The 17,522-nt window shown below is 44.1% G+C and overlaps 1 protein-coding gene across 3 annotated transcripts in view; it reads right to left on the reverse strand.

Annotated features, from left to right (window-relative positions):
* The window catches only part of LOC135506842 (phospholipid-transporting ATPase ABCA1-like), a 42,433-nt gene extending 25,183 nt beyond the window's left edge, over positions 1-17,250 (reverse strand). For all 3 annotated transcript variants that reach the window (XM_064926241.1, XM_064926240.1, XM_064926239.1), the window contains exons 1-7: positions 17,103-17,250; positions 14,960-15,065; positions 13,548-13,641; positions 9,847-9,988; positions 9,475-9,593; positions 4,053-4,174; positions 1,415-1,606 (exon numbers count right to left, since the gene is read on the reverse strand). In XM_064926241.1, the coding sequence (XP_064782313.1) occupies positions 1,415-1,606; positions 4,053-4,174; positions 9,475-9,593; positions 9,847-9,988; positions 13,548-13,641; positions 14,960-15,025 (735 nt within the window). In that variant the 5' untranslated portion in view covers positions 15,026-15,065; positions 17,103-17,250. The remainder of the gene's footprint in view (positions 1-1,414; positions 1,607-4,052; positions 4,175-9,474; positions 9,594-9,846; positions 9,989-13,547; positions 13,642-14,959; positions 15,066-17,102) is intronic.
* Positions 17,251-17,522: the final 272 nt, after the last annotated feature.

Below are 17,522 nucleotides of genomic sequence, written 5' to 3' on the forward strand. Positions count from 1 at the left end.
AAAAGGGAGAGAGGGGGAGGGGGGATAAAAGACATGAGAACAAACACTCTCCAGGGACACTTCAGAGAGTGGTTCCTGTTCAACCTCATCTGTTATTGACTGTCAGAAGAGGGCCGCTGAAATGTGAGCTGCTGCACTCTCACAGCTGACCCCAGACCTGTACTTAGTGGCTAAGGTGCATCTGAAATGGAACCGGATTCCTTATATATTGCACTACATAGGGAAAAGAGTGCCATTTCAGACGCACCTGAGCCACTAAGTACAGGTCTGGGGTCAGCTTTCCTTATAGGTCCAATATTGCTGCGTTCCATTGTCCATATTAGTGTACCACTTAGAACACAAGCCTAATGCAAGGTTTAATGGTATGTGTAGTTGTAGGATGTGGATATTGGATATTGGATCAGGGCCTATATCAGTACTTTATACTGTATTCAGAACATGGGGTATTTATTCAAACCCTAGTCTAATATCCCGGATCTGTTTTGTTAGGAAGGGAAACCTATTGGTCTTTTTCAGAACAAATAGTATCACCATAACACCGGTTTGAAATTACGGCTGATTCAGCAGTAGGATATTTCAACAAATATTTACAACATTTTCTCCCGTGTTAGTTGACCATTGCGACAGCATTTTCATTGGCAGACTGTTCTGTACACTTTGGCACCTTCCAAAAGCTTGTCCCAACAACCGGACTGAGAGTTCTGACTGAGCCAACGCAACTGGGTCAGCTAAAATGGATCACTCCTCTATTTGCATTTTAGTGTGTTGGTTATCTGAGGGGTACAGTGATTCTATTCACTGAGTCCTATTATTGTTGAAGTTAACACACTGTATTGTTCTATGTGTGTGTGTGTGTGTGTGTGTGTGTGTGTGTGTGTGTGTGTGTGTGTGTGTGTGTGTGTGTGTGTGTGTGTGTGTGTGTGTGTGTGTGTGTGTGTGTGTGTGTGTGTGTGTGTCAAAAGTCTATATTCAGACATCTGCCACAACAGGGTTCACGGCCTCTCCAACTCCCATTACGAGAAAGAGACAAAGGGACGCGTTCATTGTCAAGCTAATGTTTGGTGACTGGAACAGGATTTCTAAATCTTGTACAGAAATATGGTTTGATAATTCCTGACCTAACTAGTAATCATGCCAGGGAACATGATGTTCTCTTTATCAGAAGAAGGAAGGCTTGGTGTCAGCAGGCTAAATTATCCCGCCATAAAGTGTGCTTTGTGTGAAAGTGAGTGCAAAGGGAATAGCTTATTCAGTTTGTCTGACTGACCAATAGTGTAATAATACATTCATTGAACAAATGAAGATTTTCTAGGCCTATGGAATTGTGTTATTAGGCGTTCACTGTTAAAGCCCCCAGTGTTAAAGCCCCCGGTGTTAAAGTGTTCTGTGTTAAGTTTTAAAAAGTGTTTCTTACCCGTATGGGCTTTAGGAAGTCCAGGTTGGACAGGAAGTGGTCCTGGGCCTTGTTCAGCCAATCAGGGGAGGCCTTGCAGATGATGTCTTGAGTGAGCCGTGACACATTCTTGTCGGAGATGGTCACAAACTCCTCCAGAGAAGTGGTGTTACACATATCTCTAAGATGGACGCCGAAACCTCCAATCAGGACCTGGTAGATGATATGAAATTGTATTTCAGGGATCAAGTTCTCGCAGTCGAGAAACAAAAAAAATAAATGTGTTGCGACGATGTCGGGGATAATTGTGATGTCGTGTTTTAACTCTATCAACTTTCACAATGAATGCCTAGTCAGGAATGATTTATGCAAATGTTAGAAACAGAAATTAGAAACAGATGTTTTGAATCATATATCATCACAGAAAAGCTGTTGTCATATCTCTGCTGTCAGTACTACTGCCTCTCGGGCAGCGTTTCCCAACACTCAGTCCTGGTGACGCGTTTTGTTTTTTTCCCTTAGCAATACACAGCTGATTCAAATAAATGAACACATCATCAGGCGTTGATTATTTTAATCAGCTGTGTAGCGCCAGGGCAAAAAACCAGAACGTGCTCCAGAGGCATTACTAAATGTTCCTATGACTCAACACAAACAAAGATGTTTGGGGAATGTTATTTCTAACCTTTCAGAACCACTCTGGAATTACAGTTTTTTTTAAATTATATTCCAGGAAGGTAATTTGCTTGCGGACTGACCCATTAATTTTTTAAATTTTTTATTATTCTACATTTCCACATGGTCATAGCTATCTCACAACATGGTCAACAACTAAACGTGTGAAAAATGTGCATTGTGCCGCTTTTCAGTCATGCATGGGAGAGACTTGTTTTTCCCACTTAGGGAGGCACAGCTCAAAGGTCCCACCGGTCTGAGGCGCATACAAGTGCACATGTGTCCAGACTGGCTGACTGAGGGAGGGAGGCAGAAGAAGGGAGGGAGGCAGAGGAAGGGAGGGAGGCAGAGGAAGGGAGGGAGGCAGAGGAAGGGAGGGAGGCAGAAGAAGGGAGGGAGGCAGAGGAAGGGAGAGAGGCAGAAGAAGGGAGAGAGGCAGAGGAAGGGAGGGAGGCAGAGGAAAGGAGGGAGGCAGAGGAAGGGAGGGAGGCAGAGGAAGGGAGGGAGGCAGAAGAAGGGAGTGAGGCAGAGGAAGGGAGGGAGGCAGAAGAAGGGAGTGAGGCAGAGGAAGGGAGGGAGGCAGAGGAAGGGAGGGAGGCAGAGGAAGGGAGGGAGGCAGAGGAAGGGAGGGAGGCAGAAAAAGGGACGGAGGCAGAAGAAGGGAGGGAGGCAGAAGAAGGGAGGGAGGCAGAAGAAGGGAAGGAGGCAGAAGAAGGGAGGAAGGCAGAAGAAGGGAGGGAGGCAGAGGAAGGGAGGGAGGCAGAAGAAAGGAGGGAGGCAGAAGAAGGGAGGGAGGCAGAAGAAGGGAGGGAGGCAGAGGAAGGGAGGGAGGCAGAAGAAGGGAGGGCGGCAGAGGAAGGGAGGGAGGCAGAGGAAGGGAGGGAGGCAGAAGAAGGGAGGGAGGCAGAGGAAGGGAGGGAGGCAGAAGAAGGGAGGGAGGCAGAGGAAGGGAGGGAGGCAGAAGAAGGGAGGGAGGCAGAAGGAGGAAGGGAGGGAGGCAGAGGAAGGGAGGGAGGCAGAGGAAGGGAGGGAGGCAGAGGAAGGGAGGGAGGCAGAGGAAGGGAGGGAGGGAGGGAGGGGAAGGGAGGGAGGCAGAAGAAGGGAGGGAGGCAGAAGAAGGGAGGGAGGCAGAAGAAGGGAGGGAGGCAGAGGAAGGGAGGGAGGCAGAGGGAAGCTGCTGCGGTGAATAACAGTGCGTCCTGTATTACCACATCCAAGCTGGGATGAACTAGATAATAGCCTGGCTGAGACAGCTTCAGGACATTCTTTCTGTGTAACTGTAGAGTGGAGTGGAAGAGTAAAGAGACTCCCTTAATGACCTTGACCCTCAGCATCACAGGTTACTTTTGAACCAGAGACAAACTGTTAGATAACTGCACTACTTGGTACCTATGGGTATTAAAGGCGCCACAGTTTTTTTTGTGCGTGGATAATACTGCCAAATCCTTTACCAAACCAAATATCCCTTACGCAAATTGATTCATATCAGAAGAAGAAATGTATCTCAACAGAAAGTCGGACTAAAATCCCCTGAACATTTCTACAATGTACTGTTGGACCTTCCCAGACAATCTGTGGAAAAAGGCCAGAGAGAGAGGGGGCTGATGGGTAATAAAACATCCCCAGGGGTTGGGGGGTGGGATACAGTTAATAGACCCACCGCGTGTGAGTGAGACCCTCTCTGCACATGCTCACATTGAGGCAGACAGAAGACGGAGGAGAGACGGAGGGCGGAGCTAAATCATGTGACTACTGCCCTCCAACTACAGACAGTGATGAATTGTGCTGAAACTGAGCTGAATTATTTTCCCTGAGAAAGAGGATGATATGAGCCACAGACTTGGTTCTCTCCTCAAAACACCACCCCCCTTATGATGTCATTACAGGGCGTTACAAGTGTAGCTGTCTTTAATAAGGTACTTGATGTGGTGACAAACAGAAGGAGAAGCCTTCTCTTTTCTCCTCACACAGTGAATATGTTTACCTTCTCCAGGTTGAGGTCAGCCTCCACAATCTGCTGGACGGCGTGATGGGATAGGGAGGCGTTGCAATGCAGGAACGACGACAAGGTCTCCTTATCGCGGAGAAAGTCCTTCAGCTTGAAACCTTGAATGGGATGATGGAATGCACATTCAACAGACTGACTAGGAACACCGCGCTGCAAACTTAGAAACGGATCTATTTCAAAGACAGAAATGTGTTTTTATGGATACAATTGTGATTTCGCATCGAAACTCATCGTCTTGAATAAAGAAATGATAGTCTATTATCTGGGGGAACTCCAAATACACAGTGTTCTTTGGGTGAAAACTGTAAAGTTCTCAATAATATGGTATTGTAGATATATGATACTGATATACTGGCATGGACAGAATGGAGTGATACAGTGAAGGGAGAGATATCGTGGACCCAGTTTACCCTGAGGGCTATTGTGTTCACTGGGTCAGACCATTCCAGAGAAGTCATCTCCTCTTCAAAACCAGTTGAAGTCAGCTCAGCACTGTGCTGCTTCGCACTCCGTAGCCGGGGTTACTCTAGGGCGTTCCACTTTGGCCCAAATACTGAGCTAGAGTTCTGGGCTCCTCACTTTTCACTCTGTTCCGTCCCTCCCTGCCCACCTTGAATTTGTAATCTCCTTACTTAAACATTAACGTCTCTGTGTTTGTGTTGCGTTAGTTAGCACAGTGACAAGAGTAGCTACCGGATACATGGTAAAGTAGCAACATTACCCCTTGGAGGGGGGGTTACTAGAAGGTAGTTTCACCCATAACTAGGGCCAAGGAGTTTTTCCTGGTCAACCCTAACCCTATTCCTAACCCTATACTATTTGAAGAAAACTTATACCTACAACTTTGTCTGTCCCTGTAGGAGAACCCTTTTGGGTTCCAGGTAAATCTCAACTGGTAACACAAACTAGACAGGAAACACTTAGCTGCCCCAGAGGCTCCTGGGAGCAGGTCAGGGGGGACGTGGTATGTGTTGAAGAGACGTCCCCACGGCATAGAGACCACTCCAGTGCATAGGGACGACCCCAGAGCAAATAACCAAGGAGTGGTCATGAGCTCTAATCATCCTGACTTCAGGAAACAAGAGACTGGAGATGTGCCTTAGCAACAGTACTGAGTGAGAGTACTGCCATGAAAGACCAGAGGGATAGCCCCTAAAGGTACTGTCTGTCTGCACTTGGCCCCTAACTACTTAGTGAGAGTACTGCCATGAAAGACCAGAGGGATAGCCCCTAAAGGTACTGTCTGTCTGCACTTGGCCCCTAACTACTGAGTGAGAGTACTGCCATGAAAGACCAGAGGGATAGCCCCTAAAGGTACTGTCTGTCTGCACTTGGCCCCTAACTACTTAGTGAGAGTACCGCCATGAAAGACCAGAGGGATAGCCCCTAAAGGTACTGTCTGTCTGCACTTGGCCCCTAACTACTTAGTGAGAGTACCGCCATGAAAGACCAGAGGGATAGCCCCTAAAGGTACTGTCTGTCTGCACTTGGCCCCTAACTACTTAGTGAGAGTACCGCCATGAAAGACCAGAGGGATAGCCCCTAAAGGTACTGTCTGTCTGCACTTGGCCCCTAACTACTTAGTGAGAAAGACCGCCATGAAAGACCAGAGGGATAGCCCCTAAAGGTACTGTCTGTCTGCACTTGGCCCCTAACTACTTAGTGAGAGTACCGCCATGAAAGACCAGAGGGATAGCCCCTAAAGGTACTGTCTGTCTGCACTTGGCCCCTAACTACTGAGTGAGAGTACCGCCATGAAAGACCAGAGGGATAGCCCCTAAAGGTACTGTCTGTCTGCACTTGGCCCCTAACTACTTAGTGAGAGTACCGCCATGAAAGACCAGAGGGATAGCCCCTAAAGGTACTGTCTGTCTGCACTTGGCCCCTAACTACTTAGTGAGAGTACCGCCATGAAAGACCAGAGGGATAGCCCCTAAAGGTACTGTCTGTCTGCACTTGGCCCCTAACTACTTAGTGAGAGTACCGCCATGAAAGACCAGAGGGATAGCCCCTAAAGGTACTGTCTGTCTGCACTTGGCCCCTAACTACTTAGTGAGAGTACCGCCATGCAAGACCAGAGGGATAGCCCCTAAAGGTACTGTCTGTCTGCACTTGGCCCCTAACTACTTAGTGAGAGTACCGCCATGCAAGAAAGAGGGATAGCCCTGCACTTGGCTTAGGTGGTGACTATGCTGTGTCTCGGACCTACCAAAACAATAACAAGTAGGCTACAACAATACAAGGCAGACTGGTATCCAGACTTGTCACTACTGGCTCTGGCTTCTGGTGAGTAATACTTGATAGACCCGAGGAGACTGATGGTTCACCTGTTCCCAAACCTCACTGACTCAACAAACAACCTACAATCAGACAAACAAAATGGCTGCCTTTGCCAAGAATGGCAAAAGACAGTTGGCTACAGATAATTTCAGGTTGATAGAAGACGTGGAACAAACGTACTGCACTACATCGGGAATAGGGCGCAATTTGGGACACAGGGGGATGATTGTCCTGACTGACTGAGTCTAATAACCTGAGAGAAGGAAGCTGCCTGTGGTGTTATTCGACAGAACCAAAACGGGAAATGAGAGTCTGGCTGATCTGGAACTTGACCGAGCGACGGGGAAAAAGGACAAAGAATGTGGGACACTAGGCGAGCCAGACCACTTTGAGAAGGAGAATTGTGAGTGCCGTGGATCCGGGCGTCTGTGTGAAGAGAATAGTTTTAGCGATCTTCGAAAGAACAAACGACCCACCTAGGAAACCCCCGTCAGTGTCAGTCTGGCTGACACATCAACCCATTACATTAAAGCTAGTTTTTGTTACAAACCCAAAACGAGAAATGCAATCAGCATCGTATCGATGTCTAGCATATATAGAACATACAGTGAGAGAAGAGAAAAAGTCTGTGGATTTCGTGAGATTAAAGAGAAGTGGATATGTTTCATGAATAAGATTAAAGTGCTTCTGTTGTGACACGAGGCACTAATTCTAACAAAATGAACTTTCTCCCCTTTGACACAATGACACTCCACTGTAAGGCTTTATATAGGGGGAAGGATTTATAGAGGCTCAATGCAGAGCTGTGATCTGCTCCTAGACTCCTTTTAAACACTGACGTAACCAATTTTAACACTGGTTGCTTTTCAAGTCTTGAAGTTAAAACACTGGTATTTTTAACACTGACACCTTTCTCCACGTTTGGCCAGACTGTTCACGTGACTCGTTTTAATTTGCCCACAACATAATTATGCTGGAAGGAGCTGTTACGCAATAGTGTTGACAGGGTCTTTGTGACCTGAATATCTCAGGTAATATCTTAACTGTGCTCGAGTCCTCTGGAAGGAAGGTGTGAAGTTATACTGCAAGAAGTAGATAGACGATAAATGCATGTTGGAGTGGAAATGTGAAATACTTTTTCACACCTTTTCTCTATCCAGGCCATAGTGGGGTCAGTGAGCTCTGTTCTGAAGCGATTCATCTTTTAGTGGTAGGCCTATGTCAGTCGCGGAACTACTCTTTGGTTAGATATAGAATCGTTAGATAGTATGGTTACCACAGACACAGTTCATTTATGCTCCTTTATGTAATAACGAATGACATTTGTTATCTTCAAAATGGTTTAACAGCGGTCTTAGCGTTACCCTCGATGAGGAGACCATGAGGCTCATCCAGCAGTTGATATGACATAATAAGCCAATTCAACCCTAAAAAAAAGTCAATTAATAGTCAATGTCAGTTGAACGTTGAAATATGACATTGGTATAACGTTAATTCAACGCATTTTGCCCGGTGGGGAGACAATATGTATGGCAGATATGTAGGTGTGTGGGGACTGGGACACCTCAAGACTCACGCAAGGGAAAGATACTATCATCAACCTGATATCCTCGAAGACCTTTCCCCCCTCTTCCTGGGCCAAGGTCATGACATCCCCATGTGCCTTCCACTCTGAAAATGGCCGCTCAGCAAGAGCCAAAAGCGAATATACAGTACCCATTAAATCTGTGGAGCAGTGTGCAGGAGGTTCTTTTCAATGGGTATTCAGTTTTATCATGCAGTTAATACGATTACTTATTCACCATCTAAAATGAGATGGACAGTAACGCGAGGGGAGACGAGAGCACATAATGATCCTCAAACAGGATGTAGACACATTCCAAGCCCAGGGTTGGTCCAGTTCAGACACAGACACAGCAGTCAAAACATTAAAGGGCCACTTAGTTTAAATCTGTATCCTGTTGTGATGGGTGGGTCCAGAGGTCTTCCTGCCATTTAAAGAGATAGAACAGGACATGGGCGCTGCCCCTCCCCCCATTGGTCCAGCAGCAACCTCCCCACCCCAGGACTGGCGTGGACTGATTACACCAGTGCTATGCCGACCATAGAAATCTAATTACTAGAAGGGACAAAGCCTGGTCCCATATTTGTTTGTGCCCTCAAGCCAACTCCCAGCAGATATGTGACCAGGCTAACAAAGCCCCTCAGACCACCACGTTTTTTGACTGGATCACTCATGGGTACACTGAATCATAGAACATTTACTGGAATGAGAACGTCCATTCTAGTAATTCTATTTCTATGCTGCCAACCTGCACCCATTGCCCTCCATTATGAGCCAAAAGGCCCCATTTTGATTAGGAGCTGTATGGTCCCCAGTAATCTGCTTTTCTTCGCATTAGGAATTTGGGTTTTCATGGAGGCCATTAAAATCTAAGCATGCCATTTGCTCTGAACTCTCTGCACCGTATGGCCCCAGGAAAACAAGGACTGAAACCGTCAAACAAGTCTCAAGTTCAGTACTATGTGCTTCAAGTGTATAATGTGTGTCCTACGTCTATAGCTAGAAGGCATGTACAGATAGGTGATCATACCTACCTACTGAAAAACCAGGCTAACCAAACTCAGATCAGTATGCGTGCAATACGTCTATGGCTCAGGGCCTATGTATGCAGGTGGGTACAGGCTTAGGATCAGATTCAGTAACATCAATGTACATGCAGAAACATACATAAAATGTGATGTCATGCAGTACTTTAAACAATACGTACAAATATATACATCAGCGTAAATATATGGACGGTGCATCAATATCCATGTACATCCCACTGGGCACAGATGTCATTTCAATGTCTAGTTTTAATTTACATTTGGTTAAGTTGTCGACTAGCGAGAATTCAATGTGAAATCAACAACAAAAGAAAAAAGACGAAATTCCCGCATGTTGTTGTTTCTTTTTTGCAAATCCAATCAGTTTTCCACATTGATTCAATGTCATCGCATTGCATTTACTTTGTTGAAATGACATGGAAACAAAGTCGGTTCAACCAGTTTTTGGCCCAGTGGGATGCATCTTTACGTCTGAAGCTCAGGGTCTATGTACTGTGATCTGTCCTACCTGCCGTGTTGCCCTGTAGTTTCCTCAGAGCCCGCACCAGAACTTTGTAGCCCTCGAAGCTCTTGTCATTCTGGCTGTAGAGGAGGATCTTCTTGGCATCAATGAACAGACGGGAGATTCTGTGTTTCATAGAGAGACGAATAGACGATGTGAGGAACAACGGTGGTAAAACACACATGGGATCCTCTGGGGTTGAGGGTCTGAAAGGAGGAACAATGCTCCTTGTGGCATGGTCCATTATTTCAATGTTTTAATGTCTTAGCTTACATTGTTTGCTTGTTATTACTGGTTGTTTGTCATAGACATGACTAATCAAATCATCCTATCAACTCAGGCAATGTCAAAGGGTCAGTCTACCCGGGATGAACTCACATAGAATCGTTGAAGTTGCCCACCAGCCCTGGGGTCTCTCCTGGTGTGGGGTGGCGGAAGCAGGGGTTGTTGGCGTTGCAGATGATCCCTTGTACCCAGGGCAAGGTGCCCGCGGAGGGCATGGCCTTGTTAGGGAAATGGCCTGGAGGGGGGGGGGGGAATAGAGAAGTTCAATGATCGACACCACTCTATGTCACAATATCTCCCTATGAAACTGCCCAGACGGCCACTGAAGTCAAATTATTAGGTTGGGTAATTGTGGAACTTCAGTCAGTCACCCAACATTTCACAACGGCAGAGCAAGGAGGACTGAGTGAAACTCCATTTCAGCTTGGCTCAATTCAGCAGATCGAAAGAGCAGCCAGGCGGACATCTTGTTTAGCAAGAGCACAGTACAACGGGGGAACCTGGAGTGGGCACAGGTTCCTCGTGTTCTCGGAGGAACTGTGTTATCTAGCAGAGAGACCAAGCCTGCGTCCCAAATGCCCCCCTATTCCGCAGGTGCTCTGGTCAAAAGCAGTGCACTATGTAGGGAATAGGGGGACATCTGGGACGGAGACCAAGAGAGACCGCCATTGTCCGCAACCTCAAACTCCGTACCATAGACAACAGTCAGACCCCCGTGGGGGTATCTGGTGAATAATTGCCTCGGTGAACCACATGACTCATGTGACCTTTGGATCAGCATTCACTTTCAGTGACGAGTCAGAAGAGGTTGTCAGTAAACCGTTATCTGCTACTGTAAAGCCCGGCAGATTGTGAAGCAATCACCTAGAGTGGGACGATACAGTGTGACCCAGTCCTGAGGTCAATACTGTCGAGTTGAGTGGGTGAAATCAAGTATTGCTATCTACGGCCGAGTTGACTAGTGACAAGTTTGACAGTCAACAAAATGGTGACGTGCACATTCTGCAAAACAAGATGTTATAGAAGTATTCACACTTTACTTTTTTGTCAATGTTTGTGTGTGTGTGTGTGTGTGTGTGTGTGTGTGTGTGTGTGTGTGTGTGTGTGTGTGTGTGTGTGTGTGTGTGTGTGTCTGACACGCCTGCTGGATTTTTTAAAAGCGGTGCCATTGTAGTGACACTTGAATTGTCCTTTCACAGTCCACAGTTAACGTATCATACACAGAGTTTAATAGTCTAGCCTACTGGCCTGCTGTCCAACCTACACTGAGTGTACAGAACATTCTGAACACCTGCTTTTTCCATGACATAGACTGCCCAGGTGAATCTAGGTGAAAGCTATGATCCCTTATTGATGTCACTTGCTAAATCCATTTAAAATCAATGTAGATGAAGGGTAGGAGACAGGTTAAATAATGATTTTTAAGCCTTGAGACAATTGAGACGTGGATTGTGTGTGTGTGCCAATCAGAGGGTGAATGGGCAAGACAAAAGATTTAAGTGTCTTCGAATGGGATATGGTAGGCACCGGGCGTACTGGTTTGAGTGTGTCAAGAACTGCAACGCTGCTGGGATTTTCACGTTCAACAAGAATGTGTATCAAGAATGGTCCACCACCAAAAGGATATCCAGCCAACTTGACACAACTGTGGGAAGCATTGGAGTCAAGATGGGCCAGCATCCCTGTGGAACGCTTTCGACACCTTGCAGAGTCCATGCCCAATGAATTTAAAGGGGGTGCAACTCAATATTAGGCAGGTGTTCCTAATGTATTGTACACTCAGTGTATTATATATATATATATTTTTTTATTTCACCTTTATTTAACCAGGTAGGGAAGTTGAGAACAAGTTCTCATTTACAATTAAGACCTGGCCAAGATAAAGCAAAGCAGTTCGACAGGTACAACATCACAGAGCTACACATGGAGTAAAACAAACATACAGTCAATAATACAGTAGAAAAATAAGTCTATATACAATGTGAGCAAATGAGGCGAGATAAGGGAGGTAAAGGCAATAAAGGCCATAGTGGTGAAGTAAATACAATATAGCAAGTAAAACACTGGAATGGTTGATTTGCAGTGGAAGAATGTGCAAAGTAGAGATAGAAATAATGGGGGTGCAAAGGAGCAAAATAATTAAATAAATAAATACAGTAGGGGGAGAGGTAGTTGTTTGGGCTAAATTATAGATGGGCTATGTGCAATAATATGTGAGCTGCTCTGACAGCTGGTGCTTAAAGCTAGTGAGGGGGATATATGAGGGCAAAGGTATAGCCTTCTGACCTGATGAAATACAGTATGTACATCCCAAATAGCACCATATTCCCTATGGGCCCTGGTCAAAAGTACTGCACTATATAGGGAATAGCATGCCAATTGGGATGAAACAAAGATCTTTACTGGAGACCTGTATTGACAAGATAGATATAAGGAGGGCAATAGACAGTATAGTAGCTATACATCCTTCCACTGACATCCATACTGTATTGATGTAAACAAACATACTGCACAGTACAGTGTTGTTGGAGTCCTACTGGTATACATTTGAATTCAGGAAGTTCATTTAATGGAGATTCATTTACTATTGCTTTCAGGTGAATTTCGCAATAATTCAATTTCATTGCACTCTCTGATTTTACAGAAATAAACAATTCTATTTTAGCTTCTAACTTTGTCAAAACACCTTTAAAATGTCAACAACGGGTTTCTCGGAGTTGACGTTTTCTAAGAATTATTATCATGTTCTTATTAACATTCTTTGACCGCGTTAATCAATGTGAGTTTGCCAAGATACAACAGGTACATGTTGTAATCTGGTCGTTCCAGGAAAACGGCTTTTCTTGACTGACTCCATTGAATCAATGATCAATGGGTCTTTCACAAAGTGGAATGCAAAGGAAATAGAATTACACTATAAATGAAGTACCCTCAAAGTTGAGAATATATTATCTGTGTAAGTAACAAACTGTTCCCAGAGCTGTTATGGTGTATTACAGGAGTTTTAAAGGCCAATGGGTCAATATATCAAATATTGACAACTGAGTGGGATATTGACCGACTGAGTGGGATGTTTTTAAGAAAACAGTATAGAGGGAGGACCTTGGCTTGTGATGAGGAATGGCAGGTAAGGCCATTAACGTACTCTTCTCTGCATTGACATTTCTTGGACAATAAAAATATATATATTCCTTTCCAGGTATTTGTATCATTTCCACATGTGTTCACTAAGTCCACAAATGTTCTTCCCTTATCCATTGTTCTAGATTCTAGTAAAATGAAATCCATTGAGACACATTTCTTGTGGGAATCTCCTGCCTTCCACTGTTCTGTTGTGACTAACTGTCTTTGATACGAACAGTAATGTCCTTTAAAAATGATGAGCTCTCTCTTTCCCTGAAGTATCTTTTGTCTGTATTGCTTTGCTTTCCAATGAGTCTTGGACTCAATAAACAATAGTGGCTGATGATATAAAGGACAACTGTCTAGAATCCTGTTGTCCTCCATCTTGTGATCTCTGACTCATCTGACTACAAAGAATGGAAAATGGGAACAAATGATTACGGGCAACAGTATTCGGACCAAATGTCATGAGGCCTCTAGTACGTCACTACTTACCCAGTCGAGGCACTAACATTATTTTTGAATTGCCTCATTATAACTGCGCAAATAGACAAAGCTCGATTTGAGTCGATTTGAGCTCAATTCAAATTCTAAAAGCTTTATTTAAATTGACATAAGACAGAAAATAGCACACTGTGAATTCAGGCACTCTGTATGTGTGGGCTACTCACACTCATGTTGCTCGTAGGGCGGGTAATGCATCCTCACAGATATGAGGATGAAGAAGATGAAGAGCGGCCATATTATCTCGATAACTAACTGGAGCTGAAAGGGAAGTTCAAAAGGTCGATGAGAGACTGACAAATTCAGTCAGGACAAACAGCATTCAAACAGTGAAACCAATGCCATAGTAAGGAAGAATGGTCTCCCTACAGAACAACCCATTTGGAGATTTCAATCATACAATCATGTGGAGTTTATTCGGGGCAAAACGACAGATGAGGAGGAATCTTTGAACCTGACATTGTTTGCAAAGTAGGGTGGCCATGGATGTAAAAACAATTTGACGCAAAAAAAATACTGAAAGTTTCAGTGACTTAAAGCAGTGGTTCCCAACCAGGGGTACGAGGAGAGGTACTTGAGAAGACTCATGAGGGGGTACTTCAAGGGTACTCCGGGCAGAGCAAAATGTAGTTGGTGGTACAATAACTGAAAAAGGTTGGGAACCACTGTGCTAGAGTAGACAACACACCTCTAAGCTTCTTTGTGTACTTTAGTCTTACAATCCAGGTTACCAATTTCTTGACTATGTTGGATGGGTCATTTTGATTCTAAGAGACATTTCATCAATTACAGAAATATTATTTTAAAACCTAGGATCCCCTTTAGAATGGACTGGTCCAGCTTTTCAGTGGAAGTGGGTCATTCCACAAACCCTTATTGGGGTGTCAGGCAGCCATTAAGGGGTTTATCAGCTGTTGTTGGTAAATATATTATAATCTTTATCCGAGCTAGGACTGGGAGTGGGAAGGGAGAGGTGTTGGTTGGGTGGACATATGTTCACAACAGCTGCTGTCCTCCCAGCCCCAGACTCACAGAGCATCGGGATGGGGGATGGGAGACGAAAGGATGATTGGTCAAATGGGGGCCGGGGATATGTTCTATAAATGTGTCTGGTTCTTAGATTCTTCTGAGAGATTTTGAGGTTTAACAGTTGGATGACATGATAAGACAAGGTGACGGTGTTGTTTAAAATGTTCCAGAATCCAAACGCTTTGTGTGGAAAACGTGCACTTGGGAGAGCACTTAAGACTCCTCCACGCTACGAGTCACCATCACTACATTGACTTTCTGCTACATTGACATCCTCTACGGTTTGAACATCCTCAATGAGTCAAAGGATCAAGTTCATTCATTTTTTTTTTTTTTTACAATCTCACCCTTTTTACCAATACATAGACAATGCTATTATTTCTGTGTGCATTGGCCACACAGACGACAATAGTAACACATTGTATATGCTACCAAACTTCGTAGCCAATAAACCTTGTTTTTTCCCATGGCAACTTTCCTTGACATGCTCCCCTTATCTCACAGAATCTACGTGGGGTTGGTGGACTTTTATTTTGTAGTAGCTACTTACTGTCTGTCTCCGTCTGTAGGTGAAGTTCTTCCACAGCAGTAAGCCCAGTTGAGTAGAGACGGCCATCTCGCCTCAGGGACCAATCCTTCAGCCGTCCAGCTCCCAACTGCAGAGCACAGTGACAACACAGTGAGACTCGGGGACCTTTTCTACAACTCTTGAGCTCTGCATCTGCAGACAACACAGCACAGTGAGACCAGAGAAGAAGGCTGTTTGAGTCCACTGGACACCACGCCACTCATAGGTCAAAGTCTAACCAAATATAACCATCAGATCTCCAATGGATACTGGACTGTATTAACCAATCAGAGCAGTTTCCAGGATTGGGAGATTCTGTGTCTGTTACAAAAAACACACTGGGACTTTTGGATCTACAAACAGTCACTGGATACTTGGCAAGTGAAGGTGTGCCACCCACACAATTGCAAAAAAAAAAAAAAAAAAATACTTTAATATCTAAAGTACCAAATGTCCTCATGACATTTCAATTGAATTTAATCCAGCTATTTGCCATGCAGAAATGAGCAATCACTCAAATAGCAAAAGGCAAATGCTGCTACTATCTAGTTATACAAACAGCTGTATTGTTAAATACTTCCAGATGCAACAGAGTTTTTATGACACAGATGGGTCCCGTGTGGCTCCGTTGGTAAGAGCATGGCACATGCAACGCTAGGGTTGTGGGTTCGAGTCCCACGGGGGACCAGATTGCAACAACAACAAAAAAGTATGAAAATCTATGCGGTCTCTACTGTAAATCGCTCTGGATAAGAGCCTCTGCTAAATTACTAAAATGTAAAGCACCTGCCATTTAGTCAACTATGCTGACGCAACACTCTCTCAAACAATTGTAATCCCTTTTTTCAAGACAAAACTGTATGAGACGAGTGAAGGACCAGCAGACTACGCACGTAACATTTCATCAGTGATGTAGCCTATTCCAGGTGGGTGGGTGGATTGATAGCCTATTCATTACGAAACACGTTCAAAAGATGAATTGGGCAAAATCTGAATGATAGTCTACCTCAGGTCCCAGCGTAATGAAACAGATTTTCAAATGAACCGATCGTATATTGATTACATTTAGGGTTGTTACCATGTTTTTACGTTGTTTTTTCATTCAGCTTCATCGCATAACATAACAAACCACTACAGTACAAATTGTAAACAACAGCCTCCCTCCAAATGAATCAATGCGGTTGCCTGGTGCAGAATTGCTGCGGGCTCCTCTAGTGTTTTAATGCGATTATTGCCATTTTTCACTCGTTCCAGATCCATATGATGATCATCTTTTTTTTCCCCCAATAGAAGCTTAGCCTGTTCTATTTTCAACTACGGTCTCAAAACATTCAGAATACGAAAATCTTACAAAGACCAAGAACAAAATTAATCAGCGTTTTGATGAAACAGGCTATGAAAAAAAAACGAATGAATAACGATATGACAACCACTATGGTCAACGATGGGCCGACAATAAAACATAATTGCTAATCCTTTTTGGCAAACATCTGCTACCTTTAACTACAACATCAAGCCTGCATCAATGAATCAGAAACAAACATTTATTAAAACAATAAAAACATAATTTCACAAACTACTGTATTCGAATGTCAACCATATCAGTGCAATATAATAATCGAAATAACTTCAGAACTTCATGCTGGATGTTTCATTGTTTCAAGAGGAAGGGGTTACTCTCGGTCATTCAGCGCAGCATACTCTTCTATACAATAAACCGCAGCAGATGCTGTAGTGTAGCACACACACTGTATTCGTCAAGCACAATACTGTCATATGCGATAAAGGACGTAACATACACTACCCACACTTTGTCATCTTACCCATCCGACCAAAACCTCACAAATGCATCTAAGTTATTCAATGCATTTGATTGAGGATAAACACTAGAAATCATGTGTTGATTGTTGTGAACGACGTCGCGTACTATACAAGTGCGAAGGCAAAGATGCGCTTTTGTTTTGAAAATATTTACAAACTGAATCAAACATGCGCGACCATGTACATCCATTCTGTAAATATCAAATAAAACAGTTCATTTGGGATGATGCAGAACACAATGCATATCTCCCACTGAGCAACTTAACAAAGAAACAACAAAAACGAACAAATAAAAACAACCGACCTTTTCCCCTAATGCTGCGAAAATCCAATTCTGCAATGTTCATAAATTGTAATTCCTTGAATTGGAAAAGGTCAAATTGACGCTTTTTTATTCGCTTTTTCACGACCGTTATTGTCTTCGCTGCTCTGTGTCTCTGGTTCTGCCTTTTTTCTCCTCCAAGCTTTTATAGTGGCAGCCAATGCAGCCGCTTTCAGAAGAGGAAAGGTAACTCGCGGTCAAAAGGATAGGAGGCTGTTTGTGTTGCTGTCTCCTTAAACGGGACACACGTGTAGAGCCCCAAGAAAAACAGCTCCTAAGAGGGCTACGGTGCCCTATACAGATATATTTAGGTATTGAATCCGTCCATGCAACGTATACAATCATTTTATGCGTAATTGTCATATCTGTATAATAATCACATTTTGGGTTGAAATCAAGTGC

Source organism: Oncorhynchus masou, chromosome 20, assembly GCF_036934945.1.
Source record: "Oncorhynchus masou masou isolate Uvic2021 chromosome 20, UVic_Omas_1.1, whole genome shotgun sequence".
NCBI classification, from domain to species: Eukaryota; Metazoa; Chordata; class Actinopteri; order Salmoniformes; family Salmonidae; genus Oncorhynchus; species Oncorhynchus masou.